This window comes from Saccoglossus kowalevskii, chromosome 6, assembly GCF_978046115.1.
Source record: "Saccoglossus kowalevskii chromosome 6, keSacKowa6.1, whole genome shotgun sequence".
Taxonomy (NCBI): domain Eukaryota; kingdom Metazoa; phylum Hemichordata; class Enteropneusta; family Harrimaniidae; genus Saccoglossus; species Saccoglossus kowalevskii.
In genome coordinates, this window is record NC_140646.1 from 24,408,668 (window position 1) to 24,433,812 (window position 25,145).

Consider the following 25,145-nt stretch of genomic DNA (forward strand, 5'->3'; position numbering starts at 1 on the left):
TCCATTTTTGTAGATCTTTTTAATGATTTTTTTTTGTAATCACTTAACAGTTAGCTGAATAAAATTATAAGTTCTTTTTTTCCTTACTAGAAATATACTTTGTCAACCTTTCTTAATAATGTATTGTATTTTTGTTTCTGTAAGTATTGAAATTCATAACACTGCCACTTCATAATAATACTGTAAATGAACAAAAAAGGCATCAAACAAACAAAAAATAATCTTCATAAATTATGTACATTTTTTTAAGTTAAGATCTCTATACAATGAAAACATTTTTCACCAAAAAATGGTTTGGGAGCAAATATTCATCTATTAAAGTCAAAAGCAAATGTTTTTTTTTTAATTTCATCTGAAAAATTTGATACAAATTATATATTTCATATACACTGAGATTTGTTGAAACACTGTAACACAATGTGAAATCAAGTATAAATATGAAAGATCAAAACAGTTTCTTGAGTGGTGATGTAATTTTTTTTTTTAACTTTAACATTGTTCTGCAATTAATATGCATCTTAGGATGGATGCACTAGGTCAAAATATATTGCATATAAACTGTTCTACCTGATGTGGCTGTTAATTTAAAATAACTCCAATGTTCTTGGAAGTCCACAATGTCAGAATAGTGATATAAATGATTGAAAGTAGACAATATCTTGTATTCAAAGATTCTAACTACACAAATTACATCATTTCCAGGGAATTATTGTGAATGCACATGTCAAAGGTCAGATGTACCCAGAATGCAATAGGTTGCTAGATTTTTTTTTTTCTTTTTTATTTGCTAATACATTTCAAAATTTTCTTGAATTTCAATGCTAATTTTTAACCAAACAGCCGCAGCATGATATGGCTTATATTTTGACTAATATGAATATTTTGATTGATATCTTGGTTAGAAAAGACTATACAAAGGAGTAATGAAATGTCTCAACAGAATTGTTACCTGTATATTATAAATAATTATGACCTGGTACATACACAGCCGCATAAGACACTATCATATCAGAAACCCAGCATAGACATACAGTTTGAGTAATAAAGTTCACAGCAACATTGGTAAAATATTGATACCAACAATGTTTTTCAGATAGGTTCAACTAAAAAATATGTATCTACAGGCAGTTGTCCCATGAGGCATTATTTTGGCACAGAATCTACTCACACTCACACAAACATACACACATACACTTAATAAAACTAATGTCATGGCAGATTAAAATAAATGTCAGGTATTTTTGCTTCCATATTGCGCAGAATGACATTATGATGTGTTAAAAAAATAGCAGCAAGACTGATATGCTAGAGCTACCTTGTTTTATCCTGTGGCTAGTGTGGGTTCTTTCCTACTCTCGAATTCAGCCAGGCAATAGTGTATGTCTGTTACAATTAAGTGCATCAAAAAAAAAACTGTACAACGCTGTACGAGAAAATGGAGAATGGGAAAAATGAGACGATTTACTTAGACAAGAATGATATACATTGTTTTGTGTGTTCTTGCGACACATAAAGCTAAGTGCAATTCAAGGAACATTAGCCCTAAATAAAATTATTGTTGACTTGTTCATATCTCCTTTTGTTTGTTTGTTTGTTTATTTTTTTTGCAAATAATTAATAAACCCAATGTAACTTAATTACTCTGTAACGTCATCCTTAACTAACAATATTTGATCACTTGAAAAATTTCTGACAGCTCTGTAATTTTATTCATTACTATCAGATATTTCAATTTACTGCCAATGCTTGGGTTGCTACATATTAAACAACTAGTTGCAGTGTATAAGACTTAATGTAATCAATGAATGAATCATAATTTGGAATCCCCATATTCTCTGAGCAAATCTTTTTAATTTTTATCTGACAAAATTGAACTATATCAAAAGAGAGGAAAATTAACAAGGTGCCAACAGTTTTGTTTTTGCCCAAAAAAGTCTGTAGCTCTGTGGACAATATGCATTGATGATATGAAGTGCTTTAGGTTATTCTTTTACCTTGAAATGTGCTCTAAATAAAAAAAAATTATCATCATTACGTCATTTCTCAAACTTTTATCATGTGTTCTCTGGAGTATCCTGTCTTTCACAAAATATTATTTAACACATACTAAGAATTTAAACACAGCAAAACAGTGATTTCTTTTGGACACGCATAGTCCTAGTGTGAAGCGGTTATAAAACAGCACAGGCTGGATGTGTTAACACATGTAATATGGTTTGGCAATACTGCTACATCAATTAAATTCTCGTCTTAATGTATTTTTTGTAATATATGTCAGCATTTCATAATGGTTAGGTGCACTTCAGTTTCTCATATAATGTTAACTTAATATTCAGCTTTTCTATACATGTATTCTTTATCACTGATATCAAAATAACAACTTTCTTACTCTGGGTCACATCGCATTTCATTTCCAACGATGTGGGTGAAATTATTTAAAGCTGTTGATGCAAATTGGGCATAAAAACGTACAGACATACAAGCTGATTGCATCCTACAAATTTAAAACAATGTCCATACAAACAATACAGGGCTGATAATGCACATGGGTAGAACCTCTTATCCCTAACAATGGCAGACATAATTTTATAGAAATTTTTGTTAAAAAAATTATACCCAACAATACTGATAAGAGTTAAAAAAGCTGCAATAACACTGTCATCAGGTGTGAGCTTCTCCACATAGCACACCCGGGATACAATGTTTTTTGTCATACTCTCGCTCTCTGTTTAAAACAAGCATGAGAAATTTTGCATTGTGACATTAAAAATAAGTTCCAACACATTCATTTTATGAAATTCCTACTCGTAAAGTTCAACAATGTTAAACTATTTCAGTAAATTTCTATTAACACTTTGTCATTTTTTGTTATTTTCGCAGAAATATTTATAGACTCATAGTCACTCAAAAAACAAATCCTAAATCAGTTAATTAAAATGCAATAAAGCTGGGTCTCATAAAACGTTATTATAAAGTTGTCTATCAGTAAATCTTAAAATGTTTTTTTCTGCACTTTTAAAGTTTTATCAAAAATACCAGCATGGATATCACATGCGCAATGTTATTGTTTACCGTCATTACAACGATGTACATTGTGTTATTGTTATTGTTTTTGTCATAACAGCGTTGTACATTGTGGTATTGTTTTTGTTATCAAAGTGTGATATTGTTGACTGCCGTCACGCAGTTGTACATCATGTTATTGTTCACTGTTATCAGATTGTTCACTCACTGGTGCATATTTCAGACGGAATTGATCTGTAAAAGAACAAATATATTACCGGTACATCAAGTACATATAACATAATTCATAAATCAGTAAACTGCATATTTCATATAATCATTAATGTGAACACCCCACCCCTCGTATGGTATCCAACAGTGTGCCTTCTAACAGAACTGATTTTGTAGGAACGGTAAGTCAAAATAGAATCTCCTTAAATCAAGTTGAGTCCATCTGTTGCCTGCTAGAGAGAAAAATCTTCAAGAGAAAAATGTATGTGACTGTGACTAGAGATCCGAATGAAAATGCTGTGGTCACTGATTTTCTTCATTTTTACATTAGTTGTTTATATAATGTGAATTTCATTTTACCAAATTACAAATTCTTTATAGTAGGATGTTTTTCAAGATTACTATTATATCAATATATAATGAAATCACAGATCCAAATTGTTTTGATGAAAATAAAATTTAATGTACACACACATTATTTTATGATATTTTATTAATCAAATGTCAGATATTAGACACTTATACTTACTTTGATGTGATTCTAAAGATGTTTCTTTACAATCTGATGACCTGTGTCCCACGGCTCCACAGTTATAACACACAGGCTGCACAGGCAAGTGTTTCTTGTGTCCTACCATGTGGTGATGATTACTCCCATGCTGAGCTATAAGTCCGGGAGATACAAACTGGGGAGCACCGTGCCCCATCATGCCATAATGACTACCATGTCCATATAAAAACTCCCCAACGCCATTTGGATAAGCAGAATGTTGCTGCAGTGGCGTTGTTTGATAGCGAGGCGTGGTTTGTATTGCGGGGTTGACGTATCCATTGGTGGCTACTAAATTACTAAGATTAGCTTGCAGTAAATTAGGATAATGCATGGCATTATTCATGAATCCTGGAGGTAAATATGCAGTATTAAAAGAGAATGGTAAACTGGAAGAATTATTTGTCATCGGATTATTACCCGAACAAGAATGGCCACATGTTGTGCAAACCATACTGTTAGTCGTATTACAAATGACTGACCCTCGAGTGTTTGCAAAAGTGGTACCGCTAGTTGCAACAGGAAAGTTAGTACTGTTGTTACTGGGAAAATTTGTTCCTTGACTATTATTCACGTAATTTGGAGGCATATTATTGTTGTACATTATGTTTTGTTGTTCATTGCCGAACGTGTTACTTGGCGGTTGAGCCGGAGTATTGAGAACATGAGGCGGCGGCGGCGGCAACAGTGGGGGTGTGGTCCGCAATCCCTCACCTCCTCCTCTAGGTGAAGAGCATGTGACTTTGCTTTGAGCTACTATTGGTGCAGGATTTACATTGATAGGGTCCATTTGAGTTGCATTACATACTGGCACACTACTAAATGCAGGGTGAACAACAGCAGGTGTGACAACTGTAGTGCTCATTGCTGCAGGCATAGACATCACAGATGATGGAGGCATCATGGCAATGGCTGTACTAGCAGAAGCACTTGGAACTAGAACTACAGAAGTCTTATATTTTGCAGCTTCAATGTTAGGATTATTTACTGCACTTCCTGTGGATTTCACAGGGATGTTAATCTGCTGTGGCACAATGGCTTCTCTGGGGTATGGTCCTGTTGGAGGCACTGCTGCTTCTTCTTGTGTTGGCAACTTTGGAGTAAACACCATGGCAGTAGATCTCAATGGACTTGCGGCATCCAAGTTTGGATTCATAGGTGGGTAATAGCTCCCTGGTGGTGGTAATGGTAGCGACATCTGTCTGGGCTGCCGGATTGTGGTTTCTGATGCAGGTGAAGAAGGAGTAGAATGCGAGTGACTCACAGGGACTATTGGTGATCTTGAATCGATGCGCTCCATGGATAGAGATTTGACAACATTACTGTAAGATGGGGTAGCCGCACATGATCTGTTAATCCGGTTCGCAACATTTTGTGCAAAATCTCTGTTGATTGGTTCTGAACTGTGTTGAGTAGCAACTGATGTTGTCAATACTTTCTTGATAGGTGGGTTGGAATCAGGTAGTGAAACAAGGGAGCTTTCACTTGCCTCGGAATCTATGAAAGTAATAATATACATGTATATAGTGAAAAATATAATTTGATGAGTCATTTATTGTAGATGTCACATCCATCCAAAGGTAAGAATAGTAAAAAGTAATCATCTGAAACAAGAAGTTCAAACTAGACCGTACAAAAAAAGAGAAAATTTTAACTTCTAGTACACCTATATGGTTATATAAAGTTAAACTATAGATCTGTAAGTAAGCCACAAAGCTAAATGCAAAATGATCAACCTTTCTCAGTCACACCAAATGAGTACTAATCTTCTTAAAAGTTCCATTTTTGTGCTAGAATAGGTTTTAGAGGATAAAAATTAAAAAACAAACAAATTAAGTTTGAGTACAAATTGGAGTACAGGCCTATTCAAAAGATATGGAGAAAAAAATTAAAAAATAGATCTAAAATTTAGACAAACATGAAAATGTTGAATTACTATCAACATTGGTGGTTCTGGTGAGAGTTTGGATCATTTTAAATTACTTAATACCTTTCTCGTTCTCATCAGAGCTCTCTCTGGGACTAGACGGCGACGATGAGCAATCAGAACAAGAGCATTCACTGGTGCATATATGTTGAGACATATAAAAGAGGCTCTGAATAGGTGCAGTATGCGTTGCAGATGAAGCAAGGTATGTCGTAGAATGATTTGTAGGTGACATATACATAACAGACGCCTGTGGTATGATTCCATTAAAGCCTTTAGCCTGAATCCTGTAAGAGACAGAGAAAGATGGTTTACACATTTCAGACTCACACCTCAAGATACTTCAGTAACTTTGATTCAATATACTAGTACTTAAAGCATAGTGGTTATCGTGCCATGCATGTACTCTTCTAATGGAAATTACAAGTATGAGCTTTGATCTGGGCACGACATGCACTAATTATCGCAGATGATTACAATGATACCTTCCAACAATATAACTATCTAATTAAAGCTTGGTAATGTCTCAGTTTGTACTCTGTGCAACAGCCAAAGTCACCATCTTTATTCATATGAGACCCATATTTCACGCACATGTGGTGCAATGACCACCACCCTTCAACAAAGTCATTTATCACATGACCATTGATACATAACGTGCATTTTTATACATCTGACACCGAAAACTAATGAATATTAAAAGGCATTGACATAAAATTAACACAACTGAAGAGGAACTGCAAAAATAATCAAGCAAACAATAAAGACATAAAAAACATTACCTCAATTTTTTCAAATTTGATAATAGTTTATTTTTAGCTCCTGTAGTTATTTTCCAGCTCTCCAGATCCTCTTCACGCAGCTGTAAAATCTAACAAAACAAGCCATGCATGGCACAGTTCCCATTAGTTATCGAATTTAAGATATATAGTTTTGTTTATAGTAATATAGCTGGAATATAAACATGTCAGGAATATGATTGTTTAACATTTAAATGATTGACATTTGTATCTGATCGTCAAACAAGTATTGAGAGATATTGCTCTGGAACAGCATTAATTAAAACAAAATCAGCCATTTTGTCCAACATATATACAAAGTTTAAACAAAATCCATCTGTAAACAGCCGAGAAATGCTTGATTTTGATGATTTTTTAAGCACAAAAATGGCCACCATTCGGCCATTTTTAATAGGATCGTCAAACCAATATATCTGTATATCTATGACATGATGTATAATGAATATTTAAAATTTGAACATAATCAGTCACAGCAAGTCAGAGATATGGCACTAGAACCACATTCATTAAAACAAAATGGCCACCAGTCGGCCATTTTGAATCTTATACGAAAACAAAATGATGTGCATCAAGATCCTATGATGTGCATCAAGGTCCTATAATGTCCAACGTATATACCAAATTTGAACAAAATCCATCTGTAAACAGCTGAGAAATGCTTGATTTTGATGATTTTTAGAACAAAAATGGCCGCCATTCGGCCATCTTGAATCAGATTGTGAAACAAATTGATGTGCATATTTATAATATCATGTATGATGTATATATGAAGTATGATTGTGATTGCTCCAGGCATTTCTAAAATACAGGACGCACACACGAACGGTCGGACGCATAAGTCCCCTATTTTCGGACTATGTCCGAACGGGGACTAAATATACTCATTGACATCAAGTGAAAATAGAAAGTGACTGCCAGCTCAGCAATCATGCAACAATCAGAATACATTCACGCAACCCCTAAATCTGAATGTTTCAAAGGTGATAGATCAATGCAACATTTGTAAGTCAAATACAGTTACTGTACATTCATACTATGTACACATTTTTGTGCATAGTGCAGTTGCCACTTTTCTACACTTTTGAACTCCAACGAAGCAGTATTGTAATTTGCATCCAGTATATTGCTTACGACTGCCAAAAAGTGAGAAAATTGACTTAAACAGCACAATATATGTACAGAATTCCTGTTAATGCAGGATAATGGCATGGTAAAGGTACAGAATCACTCACCTGCTCCATGGTTAAGTCTTTGAAGAATGGATAGTACTTGTGTAACCGCAAATCCTTCAACCATTTTTGAACACACATGAAATGCGGCTCAGTGGAAAGATTGACTGGTGGCGATGCTGGCGGAACCCATGCACCAGGTAAAGGAGGTCTTGTCAAAGGCAGCGCTGTTGGAGCAGGAGGTATGTGGGAAGATAGAGGCGAGGGTAATGGAGATACAGGCAATGGTGGCTGACCTTGTGTGAATGTTGGCCTAGGAAGAAAACAATTTGAAAGATGAAGACAAATATTAATAACAAATATTTAAAAGTAATTCATTTATATATCTTTGCAAATATACTTGAATCCATAGTGATGATATCATAATATCACATTACAAACATATATACAGTAAACTGTTTTATATTTTTGAGAGAAAGAAATTTTTAGAAATTTCAGGAGTTAGTATGAATCATGAAATTTTGTCCTATGACACCAGTGCCACAAAATTTCCAAATCATGGCAGCGAAAATTCACATTCTACAGTATAATCCAGGAGTTATAAATAAAATTTCTACAAAAATTTTTTTTTACACTAATTCTACTGAAAATTATGAATTATTATGCTAAATAAACATATTTTTACCAAAAACTAATCAGGTTTGTACTTTAGATATCAGTGTGAAAGTTGAAAATTGGTTAATTATGAAAATTAGATAATAAATATGCACAATTATTCACTCCAAAACTAATCATTTCTCTGCATATCCTAGAGGATCTATGCTATGTAGCAAGTTTTATTGAAAAGTGATGATTAGTACTTGAGATATCAGTGGAAAAGCCGAAAATGTACTAATTATTATGCAAATTAGTAATAAATATGCACGGATTTTTACCCGTAATTAATCAAATCTGTGCATTAGTTCAGAGCATCTATGTACCAAGTTTCATCAAAATTCAATGAATGCTTCTTTAGATATCAGTGAACAGTCATGGAACAGCTAATAATTAGCTAAATTATCGTGCAAATTAGACAATTAATATGCATGGATTGTTACCAAAAACCTAATCAAATCCGTGCATTAGCCCAGAACATGACATGGAACAGGTAAAAATTAGCTAATTATCATGCAAATTAGGTAATTATAAGCATGGATTTTTACCAAAACATTTTTATATGTCAAAATCATTGTGCTAATGTATACCATTCTGACTTCAGTGCAGGCATGTGAATAATTAAAATGATGTCAGACGAATAGACAGAAACTAAAAATAGTCTCACCTTCCATTAGATGTATTCGACGAAACCTTATTGATAGCGGGTCCCGCTAATGTACTACATGTAGTGACTGAAAAATAGAAAAGAAAAAGATTTTCAATATGTTGCTTATAATAATATATATAGTAGTACAGTATGAATGAATGAATGAATGAATGAATGAATGAATGAATGAATGAATGAATGAATGGATGAATGAATGGATGAATGAATGGATGAATGAATGAATGAATGAAATTTATTTTACCAATTAGGAGAATCATAACTCAGAAGCTGAACTTTCATTTGCCACTCAGACAATCATTAAACATATTAAACATGCTAAAGATATCAAAGGTACTCAAAGTCCAAGTTATAAAGTAATTATAAGAAAACATGAAATGTGAATGTCAGACTCACCTGGGGCAACTGATGGCTCTGGTGACAAAGATGAAGGTCCTAGGAAGGTGATTTCAGAGTCTAAAACAATAAATATAAACATTGACACTGAGTAAATACTGCGTTATTCTCTGTATGTAATATTCGACCCCCATATATAATTAAATGCACTGTAATGATCATGAATACTTCATTTCTACACCGGTAGATGGTTGGTCAGTTACCAAATGCATTTGTAATTCTAGCTGTTAAAGGTAAGTTTTCAGAATATGTACATTACCGTTTAAGTCCTAATATACGGTTTATATTACATACATATTGCAATCACTAAATGGGCAACAGATGTACAAAACAAACAATACACCGTACATGTATAATCTTTTGAATAAGCGTCAGGGAAGAGTAAAAGGCCATAATTTGGTTCTAAAATAGACGTCACAAAATGTTGAAAAATTAGTCAATCAAAACAACACATGATAAAAAAAATACTATATTTAATGTAATATGCATTGTTTTTAATTTTGTTGTAACGAAAAGTATATTCTAAGAGAAGTTTCAGATAAAAACAAACATGAATGCATTGCTTAGTAGTAAATGATCACAGTACAGTAGCGCAATCCGGTCATGCTGTGTTTCACAAGTGAATAACTTACTTATTTTCGAAGTGTTGCAATTGTTGATTGCAATTGCCTATTTTTAGGCACGTCGAAACAAATGAATAAAATTAGGAACAATGCTGTTTTTGACCAGCTGGTTGAAACAATGAAGTCAGTCACGATCTTGTTGAATTGGGGGTGCGGTCAGTAATAGGTACTTTTCGTGTTTTCAATTTTTTTCAAGAACGGAATTGGGGGTGTGGTTACTATTACGTATGCTGTTTATATTAGGACTTTAACGGTACATTACGTACAACCTTAAAATATTCAAAAATCATGTGCTGATTTTCTGCTCATCAACATCATTGCCTTTAAGAATTCAGAGGAAAACATCACAAAGGCAACTGTACACTCTGTATGTGAATACAATCGATACATAATCTGCATAGAGACAAAGCGACAAATATGGCAAACATGCAAGAATAAATATATGACCACTTGGGTCCTCTGTACAGTCTATAACCACTAGTCTAATAATTGAGCAATCATATACTCATGAAAATCACTCTGCTTGTATTAAACCTACCTTCATGCACTGGTTTGGCATTGGCAACAGCTGCACCACCCACTGTGGAAGATACTGGACATTGAAAAAAATTCAACATATCATCCCACTGAAGAATATGCTGAGGTAATGTCACCAATCGCCTATGTAAAAAAAAAAGACACCATTCAATATGAGACTTATTTGACTACTGCATTTGCTATATTAGTAGTGTATCTGTACATAAATTAAATACATTTTTTTCAAAAAAAGTTTACAATGTAAAGATGACATCACTAATATAAATAGCTCTACCTGACCTTAACAGTGAAGCTAAAAAATATAAGAACATAAAACACAAACTTTACATGTATCTTCATGGTGGAGAGAGACATTTTATTTTTTTACTATATGTAACTACTGTAGATACATTATTCATTCACTTAATTATTATTCACCATTTTCACTGATAAGGGTTTTTCTAGAAAAAAACTGCAAGAGGGAGCACTGCAATGCAGTGGCGCTACCAAGTGGGGGAGATGGGATTCTCCCTACCAGGGTGTTTTTGATAATTCTAAGTTAAAATGGTGCATTCTATGGCTTTTCTTGGGACCAAAATTAATATCAGACAGGTCACAGTTGAAGACTGGCCACATGTGATCCCTAGTCATTCAGAATTTTATGGTTGCCAGAGGATCTGCTCCCCAGGGTAAGGAGGCGCATGGCCATGGTATGAGGGCGCTACACTCCTGTTCCCTTGTTTAAAAAAATCCCTGAGTGATATTCGCTATTCCACATGAACATGTGAAATAACAATAGAGCTTATTGTTTTCTTGTCAAATGCATGAACTTAAAAAACCCAGTAAAAATACTCAAAATATCAAAATAGTGAAATTAAATGCCAGTGAAAATAAATGGTTGACAAGTAATCGGACATGATAATATTACAAGTATATACATTTAAGCTTTGGCATCATGTACCTGCTTATGTAAATATATTGAAGATAATATTTGGTAATCGTAGTCCTAAATAACTATTAAAAATTTTTAATAGTTATTTAGGACTACGAGTACCAAATATTATCTTCAATATATCATACTTATCAGTCCGAGCAGCGTTTATTTATTTATAACTACTATTATGCTTATGTAAATGAAAGCCATACAGATAATGTTTGTATAATTCAGTATACAAATAACTGACAATTTACATGAGTTTCTATTGGAAATGTGTTTCTAATCAAGCAAATATGGTAATGTTTACCGGGCTAGATCAAAGATATAGGTCAATATTTTGGTTAGAAACCAGAAAACAGCGCAACTATTTTAAAATGACAAAAATAGACAACAATGGTGTAAAGGGCCTAAACACACAACAAGGTCAAACAATGACCCTGCATGAAGCAAAGTTTTGTATTAACCATGCGCTGCTACCTTGTATGATACACTGCGTATTAAACTCACCTTGCATAGTCTTTAATCTCTGGCAGTCCTTTTTCTGCAAGCTCTCCTTTATGAGTTATCCGACAACTGTGTTTTCCTGCCATGCAAAAGAACAAAGGCTTTCTTTAACAATCTACGCTTTCTTCTGCAGTACTTTAATTACTTTTGGAGCTATTGTGCCATGGTTAACTTGTCTCACCGCGATTGATGTCCACACATGAACACCTGTATGAAATGCGGCAATGGCAGGCATTTGTATGCTGCCTAATTTCACTATTTGAGGATTTTGTGTCACATGAGATTTTTTGTGTACAGTAATGTATGCGATTTTTGTTTGCGTTTCTTTGTAGAATACAATCTATCTGTATGAATAGGATCTTTATTAACTGATACATGGCCATTGGCCCAAAACAGTTAAAACATTTAAATTATTTACAATATTTCAGCGGCTTCCCTACCAAGTTTCATAGCATTAAATATAAAGGCAGCTAAGCGCTGTAGAAGTACATCATTTTGAGTTTTGAATAATTCAAGAAATTTATTTACAGTTGGTGGGGTGCAGTAGTAGTGTGGGATATAGAGACACCTAATGTGATTATAAAAGTTACAAACTAACAAACAAGCAGCCTGTCGGCTGAGATAGCTCCGCTGTTAGCAATGCACATTGCAATTAAAGATCAGAAGATATCATTAGAAAATGAACAATATGTGTAGTTTTCAACAAGAATTCAAAAATATCACTTTTCACCAAAAATAATCATCAAAATTAGATAATTGAAATGACATGATATGAACAAATCTGAGAGAGGTCCACATGTAGTACCTATATATGTAATATCAGAGCAATTGGGCTTGCGGTTTTTAACAACAAGTCAAAAATATCACATTTTACCAAAAATATTCACCAAAATTAGAGAATTAAAGATATCATCATGAAATGAACAAATCTGAGAGAGGACCACATGTAGTACCTATATATGTAGTATCAAAGCAATTGGACTTGCAGTTTTTAACAAGAAGTCGAAAGTATCACTTTTTACCAAAAATTACAAAAATATTCACCAAAATTAGAAAATTAAAGATATCATTACAAAATGAACAAATCTGAGAGAGGTTCACATGTTGTACCTATATATGTAATATCAAAGCAATTGGACTTGCGGTTTTTACAGCGAGTGCAAGATATTTACATACACCTAACTCGTGCACCCGCTAGGTAATTACCGAGGGACTTTGCAACATCCCCAGACACTTTGCTAGACACCCCAACGACCGTTGTAGACGCAATAAAGTTACATACACTCTCACGTGACAGTTAATCAAAACACCGGACGCGGTATGCCTTTGATGTGTGGGCACGAGGAACAGGGGTAGTTGGAATATTCCATTGCTTTGTAGATATAACAATCATTGCTGTGTAATACTTGGAAGAAATATAATACGAACATAAAACTGGAAATGAATATTAACAAGAAACGTTAAAAGTAAATTCCTTCGATTGTTAGTTTGTTGAGATGTTGTCAATGGGTTTATACACAGTCCTATTAAAAATGTCGCGTTTGCGCATAATGGCATGTCCCATTGCCAGTTTGCCATACAGCGCCCAGTCAGTCTTTTCCCAGGAATCTTCTACTTTTTAGTTTTACATACTAGTATATAGTATATACCGTCACCATGTACCAGTTTCAAATATCGTTCAGATCTCGTGTTTTGCAACGATATTCCAAATGTACGAAAACATACAGTGAGTTTGAACGGTTCATTAGAAGTAACGTAACAAGGCTTGCAGACAGTGTCTTTCAAATAAGATATGAAAATGATGAAGGGATCTTTGTAATATTGTCGGACTGCGACTTTGACATGCAGGACATGTTTCGATGTGCCAAGACCAATGCCGATTACCTCCGTATAAAAGTTATAATCACAGAGGGTTGTTCACCAGCACCAAATCGGTTAGGTAATTCCGAATCGATAACTGGCAGTCGACCTAAACAGTTGGAATTTGGAAATATTGCCGAAAATTGCAATCGCCCCAAGAATTGGAAGAAACAGAAAGAAGACGCCCTCGTGAAAGAAATTTCATGTTTAAAAGACGAGAAAATGGCGATAGCGTCACAGAGGGCCGAATTGGATCGCCCCGTTCAAGAGCCTGAGCCTGTTGGTACTAACATCAGAAGTACCGTACGTGCCAAATTTGCCATCGCAAAGGCCGTAACAATGATGGCTGTTTAGTCGGTGAACCGTGTCGTGATTACATATTCTGTGGGAGAAAGGACAAACATAAACAAGATTATGTGGCCCAAATTAAAAAAATGAAAGACCACGAAGCCAAGCTTTAATACAAATAGGATAACAGGCAAAGAAAATGAACTTAAACAGCTACGCGACTTTCATAGCCGTGCAATGTCCGTTTTCACCACAACAATCACACCCAGATTACAAGCAGCTTTCCCGGAGAAGTACAGTGCACGATCCAAGGCGGGTAGATTGGAACTACTGAGAGATATCAGCATATTGCGTAAAGCATACAATAGCAATGTCAATAGTTTACCAACCCAGGACAGCCCACAAACAGACAGAACAGAATTTCTACTTGCTTTTAATAAAGAAACAGTCAGCGGAATTTTCCGGAGTCCAGAACGCACCTGATAGTTGCGAAGTTGTATATGGACTGCTAAAAGGTGAGCCCACCCGATATTTTAATAATTATATTTATGAGTATACTCATTCTTTTTTACACCCTGTAACACATTCATCAATATTTTAATGTTATATGCTGTGAGACTAGCGTCAAATATACAGTATAATTAAATGTGTATTTTTTTTTGTTGCAGACTCTCCAATAAAGTCCTCCCATGACAGTGACGAAGAGTTGTCAGGGCAACCAAAGAGGAGAAAAATTACAGAAAATACCGACTTCGATGAGTCAGAAAATAACACACGTGAACGTTGTCGCCAAAGAGAGCGTATGCAGGACTATTTTAACAACGGACCTTATTATCCACCCTGGCCTTATCCATGGTTTAATGCCACTAATACGGGGTTCTGTGGGTTCCCAGAGTATTATGGGACAGTAGAATATTGTCATCTAGCCCCAATTACACCAGCAACAGCTCCTCGACCCTTACTATCTCAATATTCAAGTTTACCACCTACACCCGAATCAATGAATTTATGTAGTTTGTCTTCTCAAATCACGCCAACTATGGGCCAACATGAACGGCTTATTGGCATGGGACAGGGTCAGTTTACTGACACAGGGCAGATGCAAAGCACCCTACAAATTACCGGTACTGGTACGAGTCATAGCAAATCACCCTGATGTAACTTTGCGGGGCTTGGGACAGGGACGATCGAGCAGGCAAACATCGGGACATTCAACGTCGCAAACAATTTGCATGCACTTTTGGAGGCGGCCGCAATAGCTGGTCAACAAAATCAGTCAACAAACAACAAACAGTAAATTCGAAAATCAGATTTATATTTTGAGTTAGTCAGTATATGCTTTATTTGTTTCTCGTTGGTTTTTAGCGTTTTAGCGCCTACAATATTGACTGAACTAAACTACATCATACGTAATGTTACCGTCATTATGCTATACTTTTGGTGAAAATAAAAAAAACTTGTTCATAATACACTATATTGTACTATGTGTGACGGATAACCACTAATATGTCTATTTTTATGGCCGAGATTCCAAGTTTTTCATGGTTCTCGATGGCTTCGCTTCAGTGCTAAAGTTTAACGCAAGCCATATTTATATGACGTGTATTTCAGGATCGAAATACTACCAACTAGACTTTGCATGTGAACCGAACAAAAACTAATTCATGATGACATGTAATAATTTGTTTTGTCATTTATTCAGGATAATAAATAATAATATTTTGAGCGCGCCCAAGCAACTCTCTAAATTTCAATGACATTTCACATTTTGTTGGCCAAGCAGATGAAGTGTCGCTGCTGCTTTTTCAACTCGGTCAGGTCACGGTGCTGTTGTTGCCGTTAAAGATTCATTTTGATTAAATATTACTTATCTGAGTGAGCGTACTTTCATGGCCACTAAAATTATATATACATATCTAGCCGAAGAACAACAAAACCAAAAAACTGGGTGATACTATGATTTAATAAGGCACACAAACAGTAAAACACACAAATTTTAAAAGATTGATCATTATTTGAAACTCCAGGGAAACGAATTGTTTTGAAAACAAAATAATCAACAATGATCTAACCTCAAACTAAGTAAAGAATTTAAATAATTTCAATGGTTTTATCTCTCCATCCAGTGTTTCTATTGGTCAACCCTAACCCTGTAACAGTTAATTTTAGTAGCAGACCAACCCCCATACGCAACTCATATGAAAAAATAATCAGAGATCGACAACATTTTTGAAGAAAAAAAACATGTTTATTTATCAATTTACACTTTCCAGTAAGTTTTGTGATAAAGCTCCACCAGCAAAATTTAGTATATTTTTAATGTTATCTAGTCTATGGCAATTCCACAAAAACGAAAAAAAATTGCGTGACATCAAGGGCGTTATTGATGCAAGTGCGTCAATAATAACAGTCTCGGTAAATAACATGGCAAACATATCATTTTCTCGTAATTTTCTCTTCACTTGACGAAAACACATTTCACATGAATTAAATTCAGGTGAGTATGGTGGTTGAAAAAGTAGCGTAACATTTCTTGTTGCCAACATTTCACGAAGAGCTGGCTCAGTTATTCGCCGATCGGCCATGGTGAAAACCACAATTATCCATTATTACTGTATCACCTGGTGACAATACATGTTGCCCATTCTCGTCGAATAACTCCATGGTCTCTTCAAAAAAATGAAGCATTTCGAGTCCATTGGAAGGACCGTCTAAAATGTTGAAGTTACTTACACCTCGGGCGTTGTGTAAGAGATTCACTGTAAAATTGACGTCAGAAGCATAGCGTTGAAACTCGACAGCTCTTTGACCGCGTAAACTGTGACCGTAATTGCGATTTGGCGTCGTTCTCTTTACACCAGTCTCGTCGAAAAAGTGCAAAGTTTGTGGATCAAGCTGAGAAACAGTGTCTATATATTGTAATATTCGTTCCATATTTCTTTCAGTAACTTGCTCAGTAGGAGTTTGACTTATTTTTTTGAACGAATAATTCAAATCACTTTTCATTATATGATGTACCATACGCACCGAAGGCAAATTTTCCTGTACGCAAATATTTTCCCTCAAGAGAGACATGCGTATTTCCTTTGCCGTTAGGGATGGTTTCTGTAAGAGACGAAATTCCATAAAATCAACGATTTCCTGTGTAGATTTCAGTCGACGACGGCTGCTACTCTTGTCGGAACGTATCCAACCGGTGCGACGGAAATGCCTCACAATCCCTTGGACCGTTGCCCTCGCTAGTCCAACTTCCTTGGCGATCATTCGCAAACTATTTCCATCAAAGAAAAGACGAATAATCTCGTTCCGAGTGTCTTCGTCTACACGCTTTGGCATAATAGCAATAATTTTATAGTCGGCGAGCAATTCAAACTTGAATCCAGAAACTACACTCAAAACTAAACTGTTCTCGCGATGGTAATTCCATTATATGCTAGGGGTGTTGTATTACATATTTGTATTAACAAGGTTTATTATATTATTGAAACGTTCAAAATAGAATTTATTTATAAATAAATAAATAAACGAGCATATCTATGCATGACATAATAAAGTGTCCGACAACAGCAATGAATAAAACATTGTTTGATAAATGTTTGACTGGGCGCTTACACGTTGTAATAGTTGAACCCATTTGAAAACCCGGACCGTTGTTTTGATTAAATGTCAAGTGTTACACAGATTGTTATATCTACAAAGCAATGGAATATCCCAACTACCCCTCGTTCCTCGTGCCCACACATCAAAAGCATACCGCGTTCGGTGTTTTGATTAACTGTCACGTGAGAGTGTGTGTAACTTTATTGCGTCTACAACGGTCGTTGGGGCGTCTAGCAAAGTGTCTGGGGATGTTGCAAAGTCTCTCGGTAATTACCTAGCGGGTGCGCGAGTTAGGTGTATGTAAATATCTTGCGCTCGCTGTAACAAGAAGTTGAAAATATCACTTTTTACCAAAAATGACAAAAATATTCACCAAAATTAGAGAATTAAAGATATCATTACAAAATGAACAAATCTGAGAGAGGTCTACCCAAGGTGCATATACACAAAGTATCAAACTCATTCAGGCTTGTAGTTTTCAAGAAGAAGTCGAGAGAGTAAAACATTGACACGGACGTTGGACGATGGACGACGACGGACAATCACTCATATGATAAGCTCCGCTCGACAAAGTCGACAGCGGAGCTAAAAATGAAACTCGTTTTTAATAGAATTCATATTGCATAGCTTGGATGTACGTTGATCTCTTTCTAGATGACCTCTGTCTTTTTCAATTCGTAAACAAGTGATGAACATCGGGAATACAACCAATAAAAACATAGTTGAACTTTGATTATCTTGCCTTTTGTTGTGTTCCTTTGCAAGTGTAACAGATTTTATCACTCATAAATTTTACACTTCATTTCAATCATGTCCGAATCGAAAATCATAAAATGAACACACTTGAGAAGACACAATGTAAGCACTCAACGACTGACATGTAAAAACTCTGAATAATGGTTTGAATAAAGTTTGAAAAGTTTGATAAAATTGACTATAACAGGCTGATTAGAATCAGATTAAGAGTGATATGAATTCACAGTGCTCCATTAATCTTTTGAGAGTCATAATTTTTTCCATCCAGATTTTAGTGTCACATTTTGATTGTTTTTTTGTATTTTCTATAATTTTTACAAATACTAGACCAAATGTACATCATTTTCTATTTTCTATTATAAAAATGCAGTAAAAATAATCTGGGTTTTATTTTGTGAATGATGATACGAGTTGACTTTGGTGTTCAAAAGGTAAAAATGCTGAATAAAAAAAATAACAGAAAAACAAGAAACTGTCAGTCGAAACAGTTACAGTCATAAGTCAGTTCATTTACAGATCTCAACAGCATTATTGAGCTATCTGGAAGTTTTCAAAAATAATTTTTTGCCAGAAATGACAAAAATATCCACTGTGTTCAGTTGGGGGCTAATCAGTAAAAATAAACATTATACAAAACAGTCAAAATGTCTTTTTAGTAAAAATTAATTTCAGCTAAAATAAAGTATTTTACATTAGGTTGTTGTCCATTAGGTATTTATGTGTCACTGGGATTTAATTGAAATTTATTGTTGATTTATTGAGCTAAATGAATGCAAATTTTTCAGAATTTCAGATCAAACATGATCCTGTCATGCAGGTATGATCGTTAGAGAACGCATTTTAGTGATTATTGGATGACGACGAAATAGACAGTGTTTGACATAATACTCAAGACAAAAATACTATGTGATACTGAAACATAGCTGCAAGTACTCTATCGCTATCACATATTCTTCAAATTACATTAGAGTCGCATCCATATCCATGTAGTTGAAACAGAGGTGACATATCTGTCTGATTTGATACTCACTGAAAGTTACACATATTAATGCAAGGGATTCTTCACAATAGAACTAAATGAAAGTGATTTATATCTCAAAACGTGTAACTCATGCAGCAAGACATTATCACAATGCACCTAATTGGTACAAGTGTAATATAATAGTTTATGCATTTGTTGAAGCCTTCAGTAAATAGACATACCAAATGTGATTAACGTTACCCAGTTAGTTGACCTAAATAGCATTCATATTTAAGTATCTCACCCGGAAGAGACATCGCATTTACAAGTAACTGTGTCTGTTTCACCCCAAAGCATGGAGCAGAGAGACATGTATTAAATACAAGAAAGACATACCTGGCAGATATGGCATATTGCAATCAGATTGTTGGGATCCTGTATCACTTTCAAACTGATTAAGTAACTGAAAAACAATACAAATAGTATTAAATTGCAAACTCAAATATAAGAAATGCTCTTCTATGGAACACTTGGGGAAATCAATATGGGGGTACGAGTGAGGGTGGTTTTTTTTTATCTAAAAAGATTGCATTCTTACTTTTTTTCCTAATAAAATAATATTTATTTTTATGATATTGAATAGAATTATTTATTATCAGTATTGTGAAATGCACAACACGTGAAATTTGATCTGCAAATACTGTGATTACAGGTAGACGTAAACTGAAATGACAGAGAGAAAGTCACAGTGTCTTCAAGAACAAAACAACCTCAGTGAATTTAACCCCACAACAAAATTTGAGGATTTGTCTGACTCGTACTATTCTCATGAAATAAAAGCAATTCACACGAAAAAAAGGACAACAGAACTTCCTTGTTCACTACTTATACTAGCATGTAGTTGTATTAAATGGGCAAATATATGAAAGTACAGTGAAGAGCTCACACATGATAGGCTATATATAATAGGATATTCTGTAGTGGCATTCACAGGACATACCTTACACTGAAAAGCAAATAACTCTCCATGTGTTCGACATACAGTGTTGACTGACCCATTGGAACAAGTGACCTAGAATTAAAACAAAACTAAAATTTTATTCCAAGGATTACCGGGTACTGACTCTTTTAATCTTCTAATATAGTAACTAGGGAAGAACTGAATGAAAAACTATATAAGAACTAAATAAATAATATTCAAGTATATTTGACATTTTCGTCACTTTTCAGAAAATATTCAGCAAAAATTCTTTTCCAATTAAAAAAAAAAAATCATAATCTAGACCTAAAGCCAATGAAATTTTTTTGACAAAATTAAAAAAAAAATTGTAGAAAAATACATAAACATGTGCAAATAATCAAAGGGTTATATTATATATGAATATGTACAAATATGTATTGATTTTACTTGTACATGTAATTCAATGCTTAGTTGGTATTAGTCCGAGTTTTAAATAAATGCACAGTCACCGATGAGTGATACTGTATACCAACAGATTTTATTCACAAACATGAAAGGCATAAAAACGTATACAATTATTTTAAGAGGACAAATGAACTGAAATGCGAGAAGATTCACTATTTTTTCACTAATTTCTGATATAATATCAATGAATGATATAATTTCACTATTTTTTTACACAACATCTATTTATTTAGCGTCCTTTTAATTCCAACTCAACTGTGAGGGATATACTGTAAATTCTGTATTAGAAACCGCGGCTTCTATTAAAATGGTACAATGCAATAGAGGGGATGCGGCTTCTATTAGAGCATCTACACATATGAGAAATGATGTTTTTTTGGTTCTCAATTTTTCAAAAAGAATGGGTGCGACTTCTATTAGGGATGCGGCTTCTAATACAGATTTTACGGTAATGGAAACACACAATTCACAGTGCCATTAATTATTGGCTCTTGCCTTGTTCTCTTGCAGGTGAGAAAGCATTAATTAAAAGTAAACAGCCGCCATCAATGCATGAAATCCTGTATCATATCCTTCAGCATGGTTGCAGAACCCAGGTATGTAAACCGTACATAAATGTCATATAAATGATTAGATCCAACATCATTTTTTTTAACATAAGGCCAGACTTTTTTTATTCCTTGTTTCTAGAGTTTTTATAAGGCAAATTTTTTAAAGGAGGCGAAAAAAAATATAAAATTAATTCTTTTTTTCAATTAGATTTGTGTGATTCTCAAAGAATTGTAAGTGAGATCATTGATCAGAGAGAAGAAATGAAATAAAATTTTATTCCCGGTATAATCTTGTTTCTCATCTGTGCGAGACTTTGGTACTTTGATCATGATACTCCCACGAAAAAGCAACTTGGATTTGTTATGCGGCGGGTGGAAAAAAAAATGAAGATAAAAATATTTTTTTTAGTAATTTTTTGCACTTACAATTTGGCGGGTGCGAGAAATTACGCTGAAATAAAATTTTTATTTTTATTGTATTTTCGGCTCCTGATCATTCGGCAGGTTCGCGAAACAAGGGATAATAAAAGTCTGGCTTAAATACTTAACTACCAAATAGAATGTCATTTACTGTGAATACATACCTTAAAAATGTACTCGTAACGTTTATCTGAAGAACGTTTATTCAGACCTTCTACTTCAATATTCGTGATATATACTGAGAGAAAAAAAAGAAAAAAGTATTTCTCCATAAACCTTTGAGCCATTTATCCATACAAATCAATATCGATGATACACTACCACTAAAATGCAACGTACATTGTATCATTCAAGTATTTTCATTAATTGATAGGCAAGGACGTTATGAGAAAAGGGAACAATCAGGTCACCACCACTTGACGTGTTCAATGTCGGGTGAATATGCATCTTGATACATATAACAGACCATTTTTCGTTCACTGCGAGAACCTGTGTTATGCATGAAATCAGATGTAAAAACAAGGGAAACAAAGGTCTTAGCGTTTTAGTGGCGTCAAAACACGAACATGAAAGTATTTTGGGGGTATTTCCACACTCAATAATGTGCTATACACATTTGATGGTGGTATCTCATATTTCCCTCTGAAAGATTGTTATTTTGACATTGAACTACGGAATAAAGAAAAAATAAATTCCGGTTCCAAAATCAAATGATTTGATTTCTGTGGCAGACACTCTGCCCATACTTTTCACGCAATACACAGATCTCACAGTGAACGGAAAATTACCTATTTACAAGTGAATACAATCTTTCAAAATATGTAACAGACTAAATGCTCTGGTAAAACTTTTGGTTATGTTCCACAACAAAATTCAGTTCCACAAAGGCTTGATCGTGGTGCATTATTGCTACAATGGCTACAAGACACAGAACTTAAATTACATAATGCGTGACATGATAAACATGTTTGAATCAGAGAAAACATGTCAGAGATATGGTTCATGAACACAAATTTTTGAAAACAAAATGGCAACCAGTCGGCCACTTTGAATCTAATAGATTCATAAATGGCTGTCAAAATCTTGTTGAGAGTGAGAAAGCCACAACTCGATTTTGCTCATTAAAATAGTGTTCCATTCTTTCCCATCATTGCGTCTGATGTTCCAAATACCATAGGTCAGGGAAACAGTGGACAATAAATAAATAAAATTAACATTTGCATTACAAGTTTTACTTGTAAAATAAAATGATAATGCATCTAGGTCCCATGATTCCTCCATGCATGTTTGAGATCATGTTCTGGAAAGGCAGAAATGGAAGTGAATTTGTAAAGCCATGTTTCCAAACTTCATTCGAACTAAAAGGAGTCAGTTAGCTCAAGCATAGTGTGAATTGTATATACCAACTGTGTCCAGAATTAAGTATGGCTACAATTACAACTTGTCACCATATTTCCATTACTTTTACCATATGTTTTATTTTATGCTGTTGCTCATATAAACCACAATAAAAAAACATAATCACTGAACCATTTTTTACACAAAATTAGGTCAAACACTGATGAAAAAGGTGATTTTTAACCCATGTACCACGATAAAATGGTTTTGGCAGATCTCAAAATTACATTTCGGTACATGGGGTATAAAAACATACTCTCAGTTGTCTCATATTTTTGGGAAATTCTGACAAATACTTTTTTTTTTTAATAAAATAATGCTTCAACATAAGTGTTTTCAAAAGGCTCAGTTTCCCTCCAACAAAATATTTAAAACCTGGGTTAAAAAAAGACTTGTGTCAAAATCAACAATTTCGCAACTACCTTAAATTTGAATCATGAACCACTATAAACATGATTTATGTTTTCTGTGTTTGATAAGTTACCTATTAGTATAATAATTAGTTATAAACCATTATAGCTATTAATCATACAGTACTTACACATATGAATGATCAATTTACATAAATGTAATAAATGTCTATAGCTGTACTTTATAACAGTTTTATTATTTACTTGCATGTAAATATTATATTTATTTACCTTATGAAGAAAGATGCTAAATTGCATTCAATACTACAAAGAAGTAAATTACCTAAAACCACCACCTTACCCACTCTTGCTTACACCCAACAACCTGGTCGTTAATGCCAAAAAACCTCTGGGAAAAACACAGATGTATTCATATTCATGAGTTTATTCATTTCAAAAGGTTACATGCGATCTGAACATCACGATAATATTTTAATCCTCTTTGAATATTTTGCAGCTATACAGCCAACTGAAATGAACACTACCAACGAACCTGTATAGTCACTGCAAATGTGTGGAGAAAGTATGCATGTGTAAGACGGAGAGAGAGGGATAAAAACAAACACCACCCATACAATGAATATTAATAACCCGTCTGTCAGGTATATATTTATCATATTTAAGGATTGTGTTGCAGGGAAGTTGGACAGGAGATTTATTATCTTTTCACTGTAAGCTACACCAGAAAAAAATTGTCATGTTCTTACACAATAGCAAATATTAAGACAGCCTTTTCATGTTTTTACAGAATAGCAAATATCTAGACAGTAGTTTCATCATAAATCTCCAAAAGATGATAACGTAAGCATATGTTGAGATTATATCTCTTCTTTATTTGATTTACGTCTTAATTAACTTATTGTTAACTTTAATGCAGTCAGCAAATGTGAAACTTGGCAAGATATGTCTGCTTCGTTAAGCAACTCTGATTCAATGCATTGGGTTTCCTTTTCAATCAAAGCAGGGATATGCGACAGGTTTCACTTTCAATTTCAATGAAAAAATTATTTCCTTTAAAATTAGGATACATTCAGAAATGTGTATAAATAAATGCCTTTATGCCCGCCAGTGCACCATAGGCACCAAGTTCTTTGGACTTTATAGTGAGAAACTGAAATTAGACGAATAGTAGGTAGCAGAGAATGGCTGTTCCCTCATTTCCTATAATTTTTGAAAGTGAGAAGTTTTTTTTCTACACAGGAAACAATTCAATTTAATTATGTAAAATGAGACAATACAATGCATAATCACTTCCAGGTAAAATGTATTAAACCATAGACAGTATAGTAGGAAGGACGCGCAACTGCGGCAAACATCAAAGTGAAACGCTGGATGCCCAACGCAAGCTGGACTGAAATATTCTAATGAGCATGTAAACAATGACGTCATATTTACTTCGATGCGATGTCACTACCGTAAAAACTCGATTAATTCGCGGTAGTAAAAATAATTATTTTTTCAAGTGCACGAATTAATAGCATAAAAACGGAAATTATTG

At 34.2% G+C, this 25,145-nt stretch overlaps 1 protein-coding gene across 1 annotated transcript in view; it reads right to left on the bottom strand.

The window, feature by feature from the left end:
- Positions 1-25,145, bottom strand: part of LOC100378270 (uncharacterized) — a 36,171-nt gene continuing 11,026 nt past the window's right edge. The window contains exons 3-14 of the mRNA XM_006817277.3: positions 22,004-22,077; positions 20,443-20,514; positions 19,839-19,905; positions 11,981-12,056; positions 10,559-10,680; positions 9,398-9,457; positions 9,002-9,068; positions 7,744-7,993; positions 6,494-6,582; positions 5,775-5,998; positions 3,764-5,281; positions 1-3,258 (exon numbers count right to left, since the gene is read on the bottom strand). Of these exons, the coding sequence (XP_006817340.2) occupies positions 3,200-3,258; positions 3,764-5,281; positions 5,775-5,998; positions 6,494-6,582; positions 7,744-7,993; positions 9,002-9,068; positions 9,398-9,457; positions 10,559-10,680; positions 11,981-12,056; positions 19,839-19,905; positions 20,443-20,514; positions 22,004-22,077 (2,678 nt within the window). The 3' untranslated portion in view covers positions 1-3,199. The remainder of the gene's footprint in view (positions 3,259-3,763; positions 5,282-5,774; positions 5,999-6,493; positions 6,583-7,743; positions 7,994-9,001; positions 9,069-9,397; positions 9,458-10,558; positions 10,681-11,980; positions 12,057-19,838; positions 19,906-20,442; positions 20,515-22,003; positions 22,078-25,145) is intronic.